General features: G+C 35.0%; 1 protein-coding gene across 3 annotated transcripts in view; it reads right to left on the bottom strand.

The window, feature by feature from the left end:
- The window catches only part of ADGRG7 (adhesion G protein-coupled receptor G7), a 66,618-nt gene that overhangs the window by 4,061 nt on the left and 45,272 nt on the right, over window positions 1–17,285 (bottom strand). For all 3 annotated transcript variants that reach the window (XM_038582662.1, XM_038582663.1, XM_038582664.1), the window contains 5 exons: window positions 16,809–16,921; window positions 11,151–11,497; window positions 10,067–10,157; window positions 3,394–3,549; window positions 1,103–1,259 (listed from right to left, as the gene is read on the bottom strand). In XM_038582662.1, coding sequence (XP_038438590.1) covers window positions 1,103–1,259; window positions 3,394–3,549; window positions 10,067–10,157; window positions 11,151–11,497; window positions 16,809–16,921 — 864 coding nt within the window. The remainder of the gene's footprint in view (window positions 1–1,102; window positions 1,260–3,393; window positions 3,550–10,066; window positions 10,158–11,150; window positions 11,498–16,808; window positions 16,922–17,285) is intronic.

The raw sequence follows: 17,285 nt of genomic DNA, 5'->3' as shown, positions 1-17,285 counted from the left end.
TCATGAATAAATAAATAAGATCTTTGTAAAAATCAATCTATCACTCAATCTAGAAGGAGCCTTACATATAGGCACTTTAGTGTACATAAAAATAAAATCCCTATTTAAAGTGAAGATTTCTAGCTCTTACCCCATAGATTCCAATTGACCAGGTAAGGGGTGAGGCTGAGGAATAAGCATTTTAACATACTATATAAATCTCACGTAGGCAATATTCAGACTTGCTTTGGAAAACACAGCACCAATTTTAACATCCCCCCTCCATTTTAGATTTTACATACCTCCCTCAGGTTGTACGACTTTCCTAAAATCACATGATAATTAATGGTAAAGCTGGATGACAGCCTAACTCTCCTTTTAGCCCAGTGCTCTTGTCATATGGTCACCCTCAATTTTACTAGAGAGTATTAACATTTTGTAATGAGCCTCTATTTTATAATGTGCCTGCCGTAGGAGGAGAGAATATTCTCTGACTATCTCTCCTTTCAGGTACTTTTTTAAATCCTCCTCACTCTAGGCAACAAGCCCATGGGTCAGTTGGCAATCCAATGGCTGCTGTCAATACCCTATTTATTTCTCTTCTGGGGAGTTTCCATTGGGTGTTGACGGCAGTGAAAAACTGCCTTATACTCATTTCAATTTAGTCAATTTAGTGGCAAGCATATATCCCTCACTTGAGGCACTGGAGAGGGTCACCAAAGGGCTTACAAACATTAACTGTGGTGGTAACAATTTAAACAGCCAAGCAACTTCCACACTGCGCTATACAGACTCTTCAACCTTTGTGGTCCAGTCAAATTTATCTAGTGCTGTTCCCGATGGTTTCCATTTTGTATCAAAGACTAGTTTCTTCAGTGATATTTGACCAGGGCCAGAAACAACCAACATGATACCAACTTCCCACAGTAGTGGGAACTACTCCCAACTACTCTCAGTAGTTGAAGATGTGAGACAAGCTTTCTTTCCTCTTCTTTCAAAATGTATTGAAAATAGTCTCCTAAAAATAACAGAGCAATGACCTTCAAGGTCACCTTTAGCTTGGTCCAGGGTACTCTCACCACTACTGCATGATCTGCTACTTTCAGACTAATCCACACCATACCTGGGTGGTGTTGAGAAGGCAAAACATGTAGTTGAAGACAATCCTGACGTCCTCATTACCGATTAGCATAAAGTATGCCAGAATCCAGGTAATTCCAAAAACAACCGAAATAGATAATGTACTAAGAACCTTCTTTAGGGATGAAACCTTTTTTGTGCTAGGTAAGAGAAAGCAAGAAAGAAAATACAGTTTTATTATTAAGATCATTTTATTTTTTAGTATCATTGCTACCCTCTAATTGAGAATACATATGCAACTGCCCATATATCCTCTTTAACAATATTATGCATCAAGTGGAAAACCATGTTAGACCTACATCTGGTTAAAATCTGATTTAGCAAGCTTTATTAAGGAATACAGTGATATTTGTTTAAAGGCTCAGGTATAAACAGTCCCTTATATACTACTGCAGGCAAGTACCCCACACACATAAAAATCAATGTTTTCTTTAGAAAGGAGTTTGTTTTATCTTGGTGATTATTTTGCGGATCAGTCAGTGAGAAATTCCTTCTCTGGGCATCTGGGATCTTCCTATGATGTAGGTTGATATGGGAATGAAAGGTCATCAAAATGTAGAAATGTAGGGATCTGGACTTAGCCCTATGTCTTCCCAAGGGGATGTTAGCAATTGTTCCACAAACAGAACCTAGAAAGCATTTTGTTTGGTAGAGCTGGCCTTTTTTAATTGTTCTTTGGAACCCTGACATCACTCTTTGAGAAGCCTGGACTGGACTAATTGATGATGACAGACCACATGGAACAGAGATTAGCTTTCCCAACTGAGCAGCTCCCACTCAAAACCACCACCCACTCACCACCAGGCACAAAAATAAGTCATCTTAGACCATCCATCCATATTCAAGTCAGTGAAGACCAGAACAAGTTTACCTGACCAACACTCAAACTTATGACAAATAATTAATAATTGTCACTCTAAGCCAGTAAGTTTTGGGGTGGTTTCTTATGCAGCAAAGAAAACTGCATAAGAATCTGATACATGAATGATAATTTGTTAAACAATCAAATTGTAACCTACTTTTCACTGTGATTAAGCCAATTTAAGAACCATGAGCTATCAGCCAAAACCTAGAAATACAAATTATTGTTGTCTGTGGCCAAAATAATACTGTTTTGTATAAAGGAAATATAACCTATTCTGCAATTAGGCTAAGATTTTACTGAGATTTTTCTGCATTGCTAATAAAACAAAGGTTTGAGGGATTATCAATGATAGTCTTTCCCCTCACATTTCTCCTCAATATGGATTATCATTCATTAGGAAAGATGACATTTAGTTTTGATCAGTAAAAGCACATATTAAGATCATATTCCCACTAATGATGGTTGTTCCCACCCATCTATTCATACTAAACAGATCCATTTGATGACCAACAAAGCTCACAGATAAACTTCTAATAAATGTACTGGAGGTATAAATTAAATAAATAAATAAATAAATAAATAAATAAATAAATAAATAAATAAATAAATATGCTGGAGGTAAACACAGTCTTGTAAAATGAAACCTGGATTCATGACCTTATTAGCATTGTGTTCTAAACAATTGTGATGTTGGAGTTGTGGATAAGGAGGGTGTATCTGTTTAATAGTTTCTGTTCTTTTTTTTTTTTTTTAATAGTTTCTGTTCTTTACCTGTCCAACTGAAAGCTTTTTTGTTTACCAGGGATGACAATGAATATGCTTAGGGGGACAGAAAGGTTATGGAAAGGAGAGAAGCAGTACACATGCTAACTTATAAACCAGAGAGCACTTGTCCTGCCTGCAGAAAATGTGGATGAAATGTTGCCAGATGTCCCAACTTTTTCAAGAGAAAATATAATTTTTAAGTGAAATCTCCCAATTTTTATGTTTCAAACTAATTTAAAAAACTTAAAGCCATTATCAGGTTCAAGAAACATGTAAAATATAGCCTGCAGCTTCTAGTTTGTAAAATGAAATACAGTTATCAGCATCTCCTTACAATCTTCTAATTTATTTAATTATTCAAATCTGATTTCTTGAAATTTCTTCTTTTGAAGTCTTTGGGTTTAGTTTAGTTGGGCTCATACAGCACAAAAGCATGTTATGTAATGCAGTTCCATATTGTTGGGAGAAGAGGAGATTTACTTTCTTAGACAAAGGTTAAAAGAAAATCTGCCCTGCAAACCACATATCCTTGCCATTGTCCCAAAAGTCTGAAAACTCTTTTAGGATCTGTAGATATATTACGGTGCTGTATTATGTACTGAATGAGTCATGCTTGGAAGTGTCCCACTAATTGGTAAGCTTACCTTGTCAGATTCAGGTTAGTCTTCCATATTACTTTGACTATAATGATAATAAATATAACAATATTGTTGATGAGGATAATGGTGATAGGTATGATGAATGACCACAACAATGGACTTGTTATAAGACCATTGTTTCCTGAAACTGCCAGCCAGCAGCTATGGGGAGAAAAACAAAATGATTTTAGTAGATTAAGAAAGTTATACATATTGGTTCTCTGCTATTAACATTATTGACATTCACTTTACTGAAAGAACTGCTAAAAGCCAATATCCCTTTGCATTCTATATATTTGAAATGACTTTCAAGAATTTAGCCACTAGAAAAACAAAGAAATATAGTAGTTCTGGATATTTCTTGATGAATGGGCTAATGAAAAGAAAATAGCTTTTAAATCAGGCAATCCCGAATTTAAATGTCACTCCATCACTTACTAGGGGGTCTGACTTTAGGCAAGTTGTTGTCTTAGTTCATTTTTTAACATGTAGCACATCAAGGTGGTTTAAAATTTTAAAGGCACAAGTCATCAAGTTATGCTTATACTGGCAAACATATTTTTCTTATCTTTAAACAAATAGTAACATATTTATATAACTTACTTAGCAGCATATCTTGGAGATCACTCCAGATGAGATTATAGACAGTCATTATTTTTATAGCTGTATAGTACTCCATTGATTTGTTATAGTTATTTACATAGTCTCTTATTAATGGGCATTTTTAAAAGTTAAATGTTTAAAAATATTTTAATAGTTATTTAACCTCACTGCATCTGTCTTAAGTTTTTTGTTGTTGCTATTGCTGCAAATGGCTTTGGTGGTTTTTTGGGTTTTTTTCCCTCATCTGTGAGGTATAGTAATCACTTCCTGGCATTGTTGTAAGAATGTGTTCATTTATTTAATAGGTATTTACAGGACACATGCTATGTGTCAGACAGTTCTAGATATCTGATATTAGCAGCGAACAAAAAAAATTTCTTCTTTGTGACATATACTATATATAGAATACCCTACAGATTCCACCAAAGAATGACCAGAACTGAAAAATGAACTCAATAATATTAATTGCAGGCTATGATCAAGGTACAGAAATCTATTGCATTCCTATAGAATGAATAATAATGAAGCAGCAGAAAATGAAATTAAGAAAACAAATGCCATTCACAATTGTATCAAAAGTAATAAAATAACCATGATTAAACTTAATCAAGGAGGTGAAAGACTGTACTCTGTTTATGTGCTGCTGAAGCAAGCACAGAAAGACCTGTACTCTGAAAACTATAAAGCACTGATGAAAGAAATTTAAGATGATGGAAAGAAATGGGAAGACATTCCATGATCATGGGTTAGAAGAACAAATATTGTTAAAATGTCTATGCTACTTAAAGCAATTTACACATTTAATGTAATCCCTATCAAAATACCAACAACATTTTTCGCAGAACTGAAACAATCCTAAAATTTGTATACAACCACAAAAGACTTTGAATAGCCAAAGCAATCTTGAAAAAGGAAAAACAAAACTGGAGGTATCACAATCCCTGACTTCATGTTATATTACAAAATGGTAGTAACTGAAACAGTACAGTACTGGCATAAAAACAGACACATAGAGCAGTGGAATAGAAGAGAAAGCCCAGTAATAAACCCATAATTATATGGCTAATTAATTTTCAACAAAGGAGGAATGCCATCCAATGGGAAAAAGACAATATCTTTAACAAATGGTACAGGGAAAACTGGATAGCTACCTGCAAAAGAATGAAACTGAACCACTTTCTTTCACCATACACAAAAATAAATTCAAAATGGATTAAAGACCTGAAACCTCTTATTTAAACCTCTTATTTAAAGGTCTGAAACCGTAAAAATTCTTGAAGAGAGGCCATAGCCATATTTCCCTAAATATGTCTCCTGAAGAAAGGAAAATAAAAGAAAAAATTGACTATTGGGACTATACCAAAATTAAAAGTATCTTCACAGTGAAGGAAACAATCAACAAAACTAAAAGGCAACCTAGGGATCCCTGGGTGGCGCAGCGGTTTAGCTCCTGCCTTCAGCCCAGGGCGTGATCCTGGAGACCTGGGATCGGGTCCCGCATTGGGCTCCCTGCATGGGGCCTGCTTCTCCCTCTGCCTGTGTCTCTGCCTCTCTTTAGCTCTCTCTATGTCTCTCATGAATAAATAACTAAAATAAAACTAAAAGGCAACCTACTGAGTAGGAGAAGATATTTGCAAATGACATCCAATAAAGGGTTAGTTTCCAAAATATATGAACTGATACAACTCGAAACCCAAAAACCAAATAATCCAATTTAAAAATGGGCAGAAGACATGAATAGACATTTCTCCAAAGAAGACATCCAGATGGCCAACAGACACATGAAAAGATACTCAACATTGCTCATCATCAGGGAAATGCAAAGCAAAAACTACAATGAGATGTCAGTTTAGACCTATCAGAACAATGAAAACCAAAAACACAAGAAACAAGTGTTGGCAAGGATGCAGAGAAAAAGGAACCCTTCTGCATTATGGTGGGAATACAAATTAGAGCAGCTACTGTGGAAAACAGTATGGAGGTCCCTCAAAAAAATAGAACTACCCTACAATCCAGTAATCATACTACTGGGTATTTACCCCAAAAGTACAAAAACACTAATTCAAAGGGATACATGCACTCTTATGTTTATTGCAGCATTATTTACAATAGCAAACTATGGAAGCCGGCCAAGTATCCATTGACACTTGGATAAATAATAGATAAAGAAGATGTGATAGATACATATAATGGAATGTTATTATTATATTATTATTATATATATAATGGAATATTATTCAGCCATAAAAAGAATAAATCTTGCCATTTGCAACAACATGGATGGAGTTAGAGAGGATAATGCTAAGTGAAGTAGGTCAGAAAAAGACAAATACCATATGATTTCACTCATATGTGGAATTTAAGAAATGAGACAAATGAATAAAGGAAAAATAGAGAGACAAACCAAGAAACAGACTTTTCACTATGGAGAACAAATTGATGGTTACCAGAGAGAAGGTGGGTGAGGGGCCAGTGAAATAGGTGATGGGGATTAAAGAGCACAGTTATCATGATGAAAAAATAAAAATAAAAATTCCTTCTTTAGTGAATTTATTTTAATGCACAGAAATAAATAAAAGTAACAAATAAATAAAATTATATTATGTCAGATGGTGACAATTGCTTAGAGAAATACAAAGCACGTAAAGAGAGTAGGTATTACTATGCATATGTGTATATATATGTGTGGAGGGGAGCGATGAATGTTTTAATTTAAATAGAGTAGTCAGGAAAAACCTTATGGGAAAAAGTGATATTTGAGCAAAGATCTGAAGTAGATAAGGGGAAGGGCGTTCTAGGCAGAGGGAACAGCAAATGCAAAGGCCCTGATTTGAGAGCTGAAGGAAGAGCAAAGCAGCTAATGTGGCTTAGACAGAGTAAGCACAGGCCATTAGTGAAAAGATGCAAATTATGTCACTGCTTTATAGGTTATTGCATATACTCTTGATGCAAAGGAGAAACTTAACATGATCTGTCTTGAGTTTGGAAAGTGCTACTCTTGCTAGATACAGGGAAAATAGAAGAACATGCACAAAAGTAGGAAATTGGCTAGGAGTGTTACAATAATCTGGTGGCTTGGACCAGAAGAGGAGATGTTAGGAAATAGTCTGATTCTAGACATATTTAAAAGTAAAGCTAAGGATTTATTTCTAGGTTGGATGTGAGATGTAGGAGGATTAAGGCTGATTCCAAATTCTTTGACTTGAGTACCTGAAAGGATGGAATTGCCATTAACTGAGATGGGGAAGATGACATGGAGAACAGATTTGGTAGGGGAGACCACTAGATATCCCATTAGACACCCAAGTGAGGTATCAGGAGGCATTTGGATATCAACAAAATAATGTGAGAAGCCCTGGCACATATTTGCATTCAATTAATATACGTGCTCTTTTCCCTGCAGGCAAAAGACCATTATTGTACATGTCAAAGGATTTTTAAATTGTTTTGCATTGGAAAGCTGTTATAATTTAAATTACTAGTAATCATATTTCTAATCTAAATGACCTAGAAGGAAACTGGGATAATGTTCAAGTTTCTGTAATAAAATAAAAAATAAAAGAGTGCCTATAATTCATTAACAGAATAGGTCTATCCTTAAATAAAATGGTGAGAGCAAGTGAGTTTTTCTTCAGGACTTCTGGCTTTCCTTTCTGCAACTGGAGGACGACCCTCCTGTCATTCTCTATTGTGTCATCTCTTTTACAGAAGAAATAGGAAGGCACTTGGCTGAGAATTTAATGATATCCTCCTGAGAAGTACTTTCAAATCTCTAGAAGCTTATTTGGTGACTAAGCAAGTGGCCATCAAAACTTTTATTTTTTTTATTTTATTTTATTTTATTTTATTTTATTTTATTTTATTTTATTTTGTTTTGTTTTTCATCAAAACTTTTAAATGAAAAAGATGAACACATTTCTTATTCATGGAGCCTAGAGTGTAGTGTAAAGGGGGAAGAAAAGAGAGAGGAAGAAGATGAATAATACAACTCTATTGGATAAAGGCAGACTTGTTAATTATGAAACAATTAGATATGTAGCCTTCTCTGTATGAGTTTTGAAACAATTTCTGAGGATTACTATTTGTACTATACACAGATGTGTGTGTGTGTGAGAGAGAGAGAGCCCACAAATGTATGCAGATTCCGCGGCCATCTCATACCAATGGATGGGGGAAGTAGGCTTGCTACCCATGGTCGTCAGGAAGTGTGTGCTAGGAGGAACTCCTTCTCACCCTCTCTATCCTTTGTACTACTTGGAGAGATGGTCAGTCATGCTCGATTTGTTCTCATGACGCCCAGATTTGAGAAACAGTCTGTCTAGGAGATGGGTAGACCCTATGGTCAGACTAACCCTTGCAAGTACGGAGTGGGATTTCTAGAATTAAGACTGGAGAGCACACAGTGGAGGCTAATCTGACAAACAGCTATGGACCTGATGTCTAGAGAGCATCACAAGTGGACCTCAGATGAAATGTTTAACTTCAATGGTGATTTTGTCATGAGACATACCATGAAGACAGATTTATCATATATAGCAGACATTAACAAGAATTTCTCCCTCAGGCACTATAATTTCCTATGTTATCTCGATCCTTCAGAAAAGTCTGAAACAGGCTATGTGATGGTGGTACTGACAATCAGGGGATGGGGTGTTAAAGAAGAGTGTGTCCTGCCCTGCAGTCACCCCTCAGGTGGGTCCTTGCAGAGATAGCAGTACAGCAAGGGAAGGGGGTTACTGGAGTAACATGGGGGAGAGCATGGGGTATGGTGGTGCAATTGCTGGGAGGATAACTCCAGAAAACCAAAAATAATCCCTCTTCTTTCTACGTACATCCCAAAGAAATGTGACCCCTGATGCACATGTATAGGATCAAAGGTAGGGGATATGGGTCCAAGATGAGGCATCTTCCCAACTCCTCTTTTTATCATTGCCTAGTGTCCTCCCTAACATCTACCAGTATACTCGGGAAAGAATCTGCTCTCAATTATTTATAGCTCAGCGTGAATGTATTTAAAATGGTAGGCTTCTTTCTCTAGACAGCATTTATGAGTAGATCTAGTCCTGTCCCGGGATTAGAGTAGGAAATTGGTGATGTAATTTGAAGCGAATTGCCTCTCCTGTGAGAATGTTGCATCTTACCCCCGATCTGTAATTAAGGAATTACCTTTTTTTAATTCACTAAGAGATTTTTAACACTAATTAAACCCAAAAAAATGGTACCTGGAGTATTTGCTTCTAAAATCAAGCCAGGCAGATAGTCTCCTATTCTACACTTGGGCACAGTCAGCCCTGGAAGCAGGTATGCACCCTAACACCACAGCCTTCCCTTGGCTGCACTAGCACATTTCCAATAGTTCTGTTTTCTTTTGTTTTAGTTGCTTTGACGTAAAGGGGTGAGAATGGTTAGATTATAAAAGGAGAAGGGAGGATAAATTAAAGAGTAGTTGCTGTTTAGTAGCAGAAATACATGTAAAGAGTTCAGCTCAGATTTCTTCTCTCCCATCTCATAGAAAAAGCAATCAGCACACAGTCGGGTATTTCCATTAGTAACAACTAATCACACTATAATCTCAGGGAGCATTTTTTATGTGTGATAAACCATCACAAAATACTCATTTTAATCCTATCAACTTAAAACCGGTCATAAGCATGGATAGTGCTGTTCAAGTTATGAAACATCTTCACACTTTCTTGACTCCTCACCATGACCTCAGAGTGGGTATTATGATCATTGTTATTCCCATTTCCTAGTTAAGAAAATTAAGATAAAGGGTTACTAAGGATCACACACATTATGTCCTATGATTTTCAGGCCTAATAAAAGAAGACAAATCTAACACAGTATAATTATAAATTTAGAAAGTAATTACTTGCCTTACAAAAGGATTTATCACAGGAAGCTTTCAAATCACTGTATTTAAAATATAATGCATTCTTTGAGAATTTGAAATACCCACTTATAATGATACTTATAAAGTGAGATGCATATGTACAGTGACACTTGGACACAATATCACTGAACAACTACATTCTTCTATCAAATAAATGGACATTTTTGAAAAATATTAACTCACATTTCCTCTTGTCTGTAGTTTAATTCCCACTGTGAACCATTCTGAGAAAAAATAATTCCCAGTGTCATAGCCACCACTACAGCCGGGACTCCTATGTGGTAAAAGAGAGGCATTGAATGAATAATTTACCCAAGACTGGAATTAATTATAAAAGAACATGAATGAATTATACTTCTAACCTTTTTCAAGACTGTATTGTTCTTTCCACTGTAGACAATGTCCTAAATGATCTACAGATATAGGTCAATGGATGACATAATTTTTTGGTAACGGTTTGCCTCTCTTGTATTGTTGGTTCTGCATACTAATCTTCTACATTTCTGATTTCTTTGTAACTCTTATCACAATTTCCATTCTTGTGATGAGCACTGGGTGTTATATGCACCTGATGAATTATTGGAAACTACATCTGAAACTAATGATGTACTTACTATATGTTGGCAAATTGAATTTAAATTTAAAAAAAGAGGGCAGCCCCGGTGGCTCAGCGGTTTAGCGACAACTTCTGTCCAGGGCCTGATCCTGGAGACCCGGGATCGAGTCCCCCATTGGGCTCCCTGCATGGAGCCTATTTCTCCCTCTGCCTGTGTCTCTGCCTCTCTCTCTCTCTCTGTGTGTGTCTCTCATGAATAAATAAATAAAATTTAAAAAAATTTTTAAAAAAGAGGGGGAAAACAACCTAAATCCTCCTTCACTTGAATAAATTTTAAATTAGGTATCACTCATGTAATTCTTTGCTGGAACCTGATAAATTTTTCAAATTATTTTTCTTAGTCACTCTGATTTTCTCAAAACATTTCTTTTAAGGTAGTGAGGAAGTTAGTCACACGTGGTCTAAATTTCAAATTAAACTAGTAGAGATGTTAAAGAAAATTAACATCTTGAGCTTGGCTCAGGACGTGACTTGTGACTGATCATGTCTGTCTCCTTCCCAGGAGTGTGAGCAGCCAGACAGAAGGTACATTCCAGTGACTGCTGGATTTCCATTCCCCAGGCCTTGCACCCTCAGGTCTTCAATAGGTATTTGTTGAAATTAAGTTACTTCAACAAAATTAAATTTCTAAGTGAAAAGGCAAACACTTACCCCATCCGATTAAAGAGATGAACAGAATGAAATATTGAGGAAGAGGCTTCATAGTCCTAATGAGAAGGAAATAGAGCTGTGCAGCACTCAGTCCAGTCCAGGTAAACGTCACCAAAAGGAAATAGTGCAGCAAGGCAGCAACCACAGTGCACGTGGGATTCCGGACGTCATAAATATCTTGCGTGAGCATTTCATTAGCATCAGGGTCCATCTGAATGGTGTTATTACCATCTTTTTTTAAGTTCTTATTGGAGTTTTCGATTCCAAACACAAAGAGGAGGTTAAAAATCAACATTGAGATGCAAAGACTGACCAACACCCAGGTTACTGAAGTTTTTCTGATGTTCCTGAAAACAAATTAAATATAATTAAACAAAATAAACTCTAGTGAAATTGTAAGTGAACAAAGAAACATTATTATCCAATGTAAATCCAGCTCATAGCCCAGTGGGCCAGCTAGTAAATCTCCCTTCCCAAGTATACCAGAAGAAAGTAAGTTAGAGAAAACAGTTTGATATGTCCCCTCTTAAAATTGTGTTGTAATAATAATAAAAAAATTGTGTTGTAATCAAAGGTGACAACTATTCTTCAGAGAGGACCCCTGCCTTGAATGCAACTTTCTGGTACCTATACCCTGTGTAGTGTCCTCCCAGGGCCAGCCTGTGACTTGATCTATCTAATGAAATGCACCAGAAGGCCTGACAGCTAGGGCCAACTTACTCAGCAGATAAAGTAGTCCTTTTGCCAATGATACTTTTACAGTCCCCAGCAAAGTTTTAACTCCTTTTAAAACCAGAAGGGACAAGAATGAACTTTCAGAGGTCAAAAAACAAATATGAGCATATAAGATTAATACATTCACCTTAATACCAATACAGTTTTCAAATCTTTTTTTATGGAGAAGGATCCCATAAAGACACTCTGCTTATGAAAATCATAATAAGCTTTCCCCTTGGTCTAGCTAACCTGCTGAAGAAACCACATTGGAATGCTCTGGGATTATATGGAGAGGGAGAAAGACCCAGCTATCCCAGCATCCCAGATGAGCCCCGATGAGTCCAACTCCACCCACCATCTGACAGCAGCCTCACAGGAGACCCTAAGAGAGACCAATAGGAGACTCATACAGCAAGCCTCAGTCAAGACACAGGATTGTTAGAGATAATAAAGTAATGTTTTAAGCCACCAACTTGTAGGGTAGTTTCTTCTACCACAGTAGATAAAAGGTTCTACTCTAGATCTGCAAGGATATACAAAGGCTATCTATAGAAAGGCTCTAAATGGATTTTTAAAAATTTCAAAATAGGAAATTATTGCACGTTCTTAGATGAATCCATGTTCAAAGGTAGAGAAAAAGTTGCTTGCATTTTAAAAAGTATTTTATACTTAAAAAATCAAGTATGGATTTTAAAACAATAAGGCCAAATATAATTTTAAACTGCTATTGTGCATTTAAAACAAAATGGTATAATATTTAGTTTACATTACATTTAAAGAGTAAGGTTCCCATAAACAATTTTAAATTAAGTAAAAATATTTAAAATTTATTTCATGGCCTATTGCTGCTACTAAAGATATTTTAAGCAGACTGCTGATTACTATCTCTTTGAAAGGCTTACGCTCAACAAAACCTCACGTGTCTTTTCTGTAAGACATTTCATAACCCTTTTTCCATCAAGGACTAGTGTCCCAAGGAGCATACGTTAGGAAATACTTGATGAAAGTCAAATGGTCAAGATGTTCTGATTAAGCCTTTTAATATAAAACATGCTTTAACACTGTTCCTTCATTTGAAGATGTAATTTCTGGATGTAGAACCAAGTACTCTTTAAAACTTTTGAGTTTTTTTTTTCTTTTCATTTCTACCTAAGATCTTTGCTAGAAAAGAAGAGCATCCTCTCACTTTGTCTTCAAGCTGACACTGTTTACCAGTAGTCTTTAGAAGTCAGTGCAAGAAAGAGAGAGAAAGTGTGTGTGTGTGTGTGTGTGTGTGTGTGCATTGATATTCACGTCTGTGTTCTCTGGTGGCCCACCTGTGTATTTTCAGATTGGCAGAAAATTCAAGGTTGCCCTAACTAAGGTTGATATCACATGGGAGGTTTCATATCTCTTTACTGTGCCTGTATTGTTTTCCTTAGTGGGTAGAGGTAGATAGATCCTTAAGTCCCCTCTAATGACATGTTACAATTCTCAGTATACCACATCATGTAGTCTTATATTAATTAAAGTTATAGAATCTCTATTCAGCACCATCTAAGCCTTTACAGCATTTTCAGACTATGAGGCTCCTTGGAATAATTATTTCCCTAAATGTATTACTGTGCTTAAAATTCTAATGTCTTTAAGTACCCATTTTTAATGTCCTAGAATCTGATGAATAACTCTGTTTGCCAATTACATATCCTTTATGATTTTATAACATTCTATCATGAATCTTCTCAGTCTTTGGGAAGGTGCACAAAAAGCATGTATTTAATGTATAAAAACCATATATTTATACAGAACTCTGTTCATTCTCTTGATGTTTTATTTGAGATTTTCTGGATAATTCAAAATTTCAATCAGTCTTTGAAAGTTTTAATGACCAGAACTGCAAAAAGTACTCAAAGGAATCCTTTTATATAAAAATAAAGTTAGTTTCTGATTTTTTTCCAATTTCAAACATAACTTATACAGGGAGAATGGGCTATTTTCAAGTAGTCTGGCTCTTCTACTACCTTCTGTGCATTGATATTATTTTATTTTACATATAATATACTTTATAATTTATATATTATATAACATATTTTATACTTAAATTATATATAATTTGTTATAACTTCTACACTTTATATATAAATTATATATAATTATGTGGGATCCTGTCCATGAACAAAGAAAACTATTTGATACCCAATTTAAAAATCAATGCCATTTTTTAAATTTTGGTTTTTGCTTCCTGATGAGTTTTTAGTGACATTTATGGCAGTGAAACTGTGCTAAGAAACATATTGATAGAAAATGGAAAAAAAGAAGTCCAACTGGAAGGAGTGAAATTTTAGGCAAAGAAACTAGTTATGCAGCTACTGCAACTTATTCACATCGGATCAAATAATTGTTGAAGAGTGACTATGATAGAAATATAAACGAAAGGACATGGGGCAGCCTGGGTGGCTCAGCCGCTTAGCACTGCCTTCAGCCCAAGGTGTGATCCTTGAGACCCACATCGAGTCCCACATCAGTCTCCCTGCATGGAGCCTGCTTCTCCCTCTGCCTGTGTCTCTGCCTCTCTCTCTCCGTCTGTCTCTCGTGAATAAATAGATAAAATATTTTTTAAAAATTAAAAAATAAAAAATAAATTATTTTTAAATAATAAAGGACAAATATAAGAGTCATTTCCTCTCCTATGACAGACATATAATTACATGGCATGGAATTCTCCTTCAAGGCACTTATCACTATTTGTAATTATATACTTAATCCCGTATATATCTGTATAACATCTCTCTTCCTCCAAGAATGTAAATACCATGAGAGATGGAGCTTACTTGTCTCGTTCATAGTTTTATATTCAGTCTGCACATGGTGCACTCAGTATAAAAACTCAGTATAAAAGTATTAGTTTTTAAGCACTCAGTATAAAAACCTTAAGTGAATGGCAAGAGACTCATGAAGAGTGATAAGTAAAGAAGAATCAAAAGGAATTCTGGCTCTTTGAAAAAAATGGCTCATTCTAAGTATGAGGCAGAGAAAGTAAAAAATTTGCCTGGGTCGTCTTGCTGTACCTAAAATAAGAAAGTGCTGATGGGGATATACCAAAACAACATGAAGCGATTCCCTTTGATTTCAGTGTAGAGTACACTTCTTTACAAAGGAATACAGTAACTAAATGTAAAAATAATAACAGGTAAGAAAATCATCATTTTCAACCACCAATGTAGTAATATATTCCAGTAAGGATCATCGGTGGACACCAAAACCACTGAGTAAAACTTGGGGAACATAATAGCATCCTATAGATCACCTGTTACTTACAAAGGGAAAGAACATGAGCCCTTAGGGTGTAGAAATCCAGTAGACACCACTGTAACCAAGGGATCAATAATGAGACAAACTGACACTACATGCTTCATGCTCTACCACACTGAGAAAGACTTAATCATTTAGTATTCTCATCAAAAATAGTTAATCTGTATCTAATCCTATGGAATATGACAGACAAATCCTAAGCTGTAGAATATTCTATCTTCTACAACATAACTGACCTGAACATCTCAAAAGATTTAATGTCCTAAAAGACCAAAACAAACAAAAAAGCAGAGGAATTATTTTAGGCTAAATGGGACTCAAGAGACATGACAACTGAATGAATTGGAGAAAAAAACCACCCAGCTATAATGAACATTACTGGGACAATTAGAGAAATTTTAATATGGGTTATATATTAACACAGTAATAGTATATTAATAGTAAACTGCTTGAGTTGAATTTCCTGAGTGAGGATGATGGTATTACACCACAGAGGAGAATGTCCCTGTTCTCAGGGAATACTTGAAGAACTGAGACATGACAGTCATGACGCCTACAACTTTGAAAATTTCAGAGCAAAAAATAGAAAAAAGATATAAAGCAAAATATTAATAATTAATGAATCTAGGTAAAGGGTATATGATTGTTCAGTGTTCTCTCAACTATTCTGTGGCTTTTCATTTTTTAAATATTTTTTTTATTTAAAAATTTTTAAAACTCCAGGAAGGATTTTTAAACAGCAATGCTTTTAAAATAAAAAATTCTGAATTTGTACATCTGAAAAAAACATTTATGAGGGAATTTAGTAGGCAGGAACAATTCTGAAGAAAAGATGAGTTCATCTTGAGACATCTTGAGTTTAAGAGGAGAACCAGGTAGGAATGTACAATAAACTCACTTACTCCACAGGTATCCTTCTACTATGGGCCAGGTACTGTGCTCAGTCCTGGGGATACAGTGATCAAAACAAACAATAACAACAACAACAAAAAAATCAGAGAAGGTCACTGTCCTCATCAATTTTCATGGTGATGGGGAAAACAGCACACAAGTGAACTAACGAATAACAAGCTTATATTTACAGATTATTAAAAATATAGCATATAAAAAAACACAAGTGCTATACAAAATTGGACCTTTAGTGAGGAGGTCAAGGTGGAAAGAAATGTATGTTTATACGTAATTTTTTAAATTAGATTTTTTTAACTATAGAATTCAAAAACTTTTAGGAACTTTTACCACTTGAAAACTAAATATATATTGTAAACTAGTTTAATTTTCAAAAACTCGCTGTTTAGCAATGTTTTGTTCTTTTACCAACGCAAATTGGTAGATACGGTTCTGTTCAACACAAGGGAAACTATAGCATTAATGAGCAATGGGACCATACTAGTTTTACATGACAAGCTTGTAATTACACGGTATACAATTTTTCTGCAAGGCACTTACCACAATTTTAATTATATAGTTATTTGTATGTATTTCCTAGCTTCTCCAGAACTGAGTATCCTCTTCTATAAAATGAATTTGTTGAACTAACTCTGATTTCCCTTTTAGTTCCAAGAACTGTATTCTGATGAGAATATGTGCAGAGGAAATAATATCAGGAGAGCAATTTCTCTCATAAGAAGAGCTTACTTCCCTTCTTACCTGGTGACAATCTGAAATACAATTGTGAGAGCCAGACCAGTAATGGACAGCGCACATCCAACGCTGGATAATATGTTTAGTGATTCAGGATATTTGTATTTCTTTTCAAAACTCTGGAAAATAAATTAAGATTTATATTTTTAAATAACCATTCCTGAAATGTCTATGAAAGTCAACATCATAAGAAGTTACATGTGTCAAAATAATCAGAAAATTTCTAGATATATCTTCTTATAAAACTGTTATGTTTTAAAAGGAAATAAATTCCTTATCTCTGAGTAGTTTATATGAAGTATAATGTTGAGAACAATGATTTTCCTCGATGTTTAAAATCAAAGTTGTTTGGATTAGATTAGATCCAAATTTTTTTTTATATTTTTAAATTTATTTATTTTTTTGCATGCAATAAAACTTTTATTTTTTAATAAAAAATTTATTTTTTATTCGTGTTCAATTTGCCAACATACAGAAAAACAC

Source organism: Canis lupus, chromosome 33 (assembly GCF_011100685.1).
Source record: "Canis lupus familiaris isolate Mischka breed German Shepherd chromosome 33, alternate assembly UU_Cfam_GSD_1.0, whole genome shotgun sequence".
NCBI lineage: Eukaryota > Metazoa > Chordata > Mammalia > Carnivora > Canidae > Canis > Canis lupus.
The sequence above is the reverse complement of the archived record's forward strand: the minus strand, read 5'-3'. Positions and strand labels throughout refer to the sequence as shown.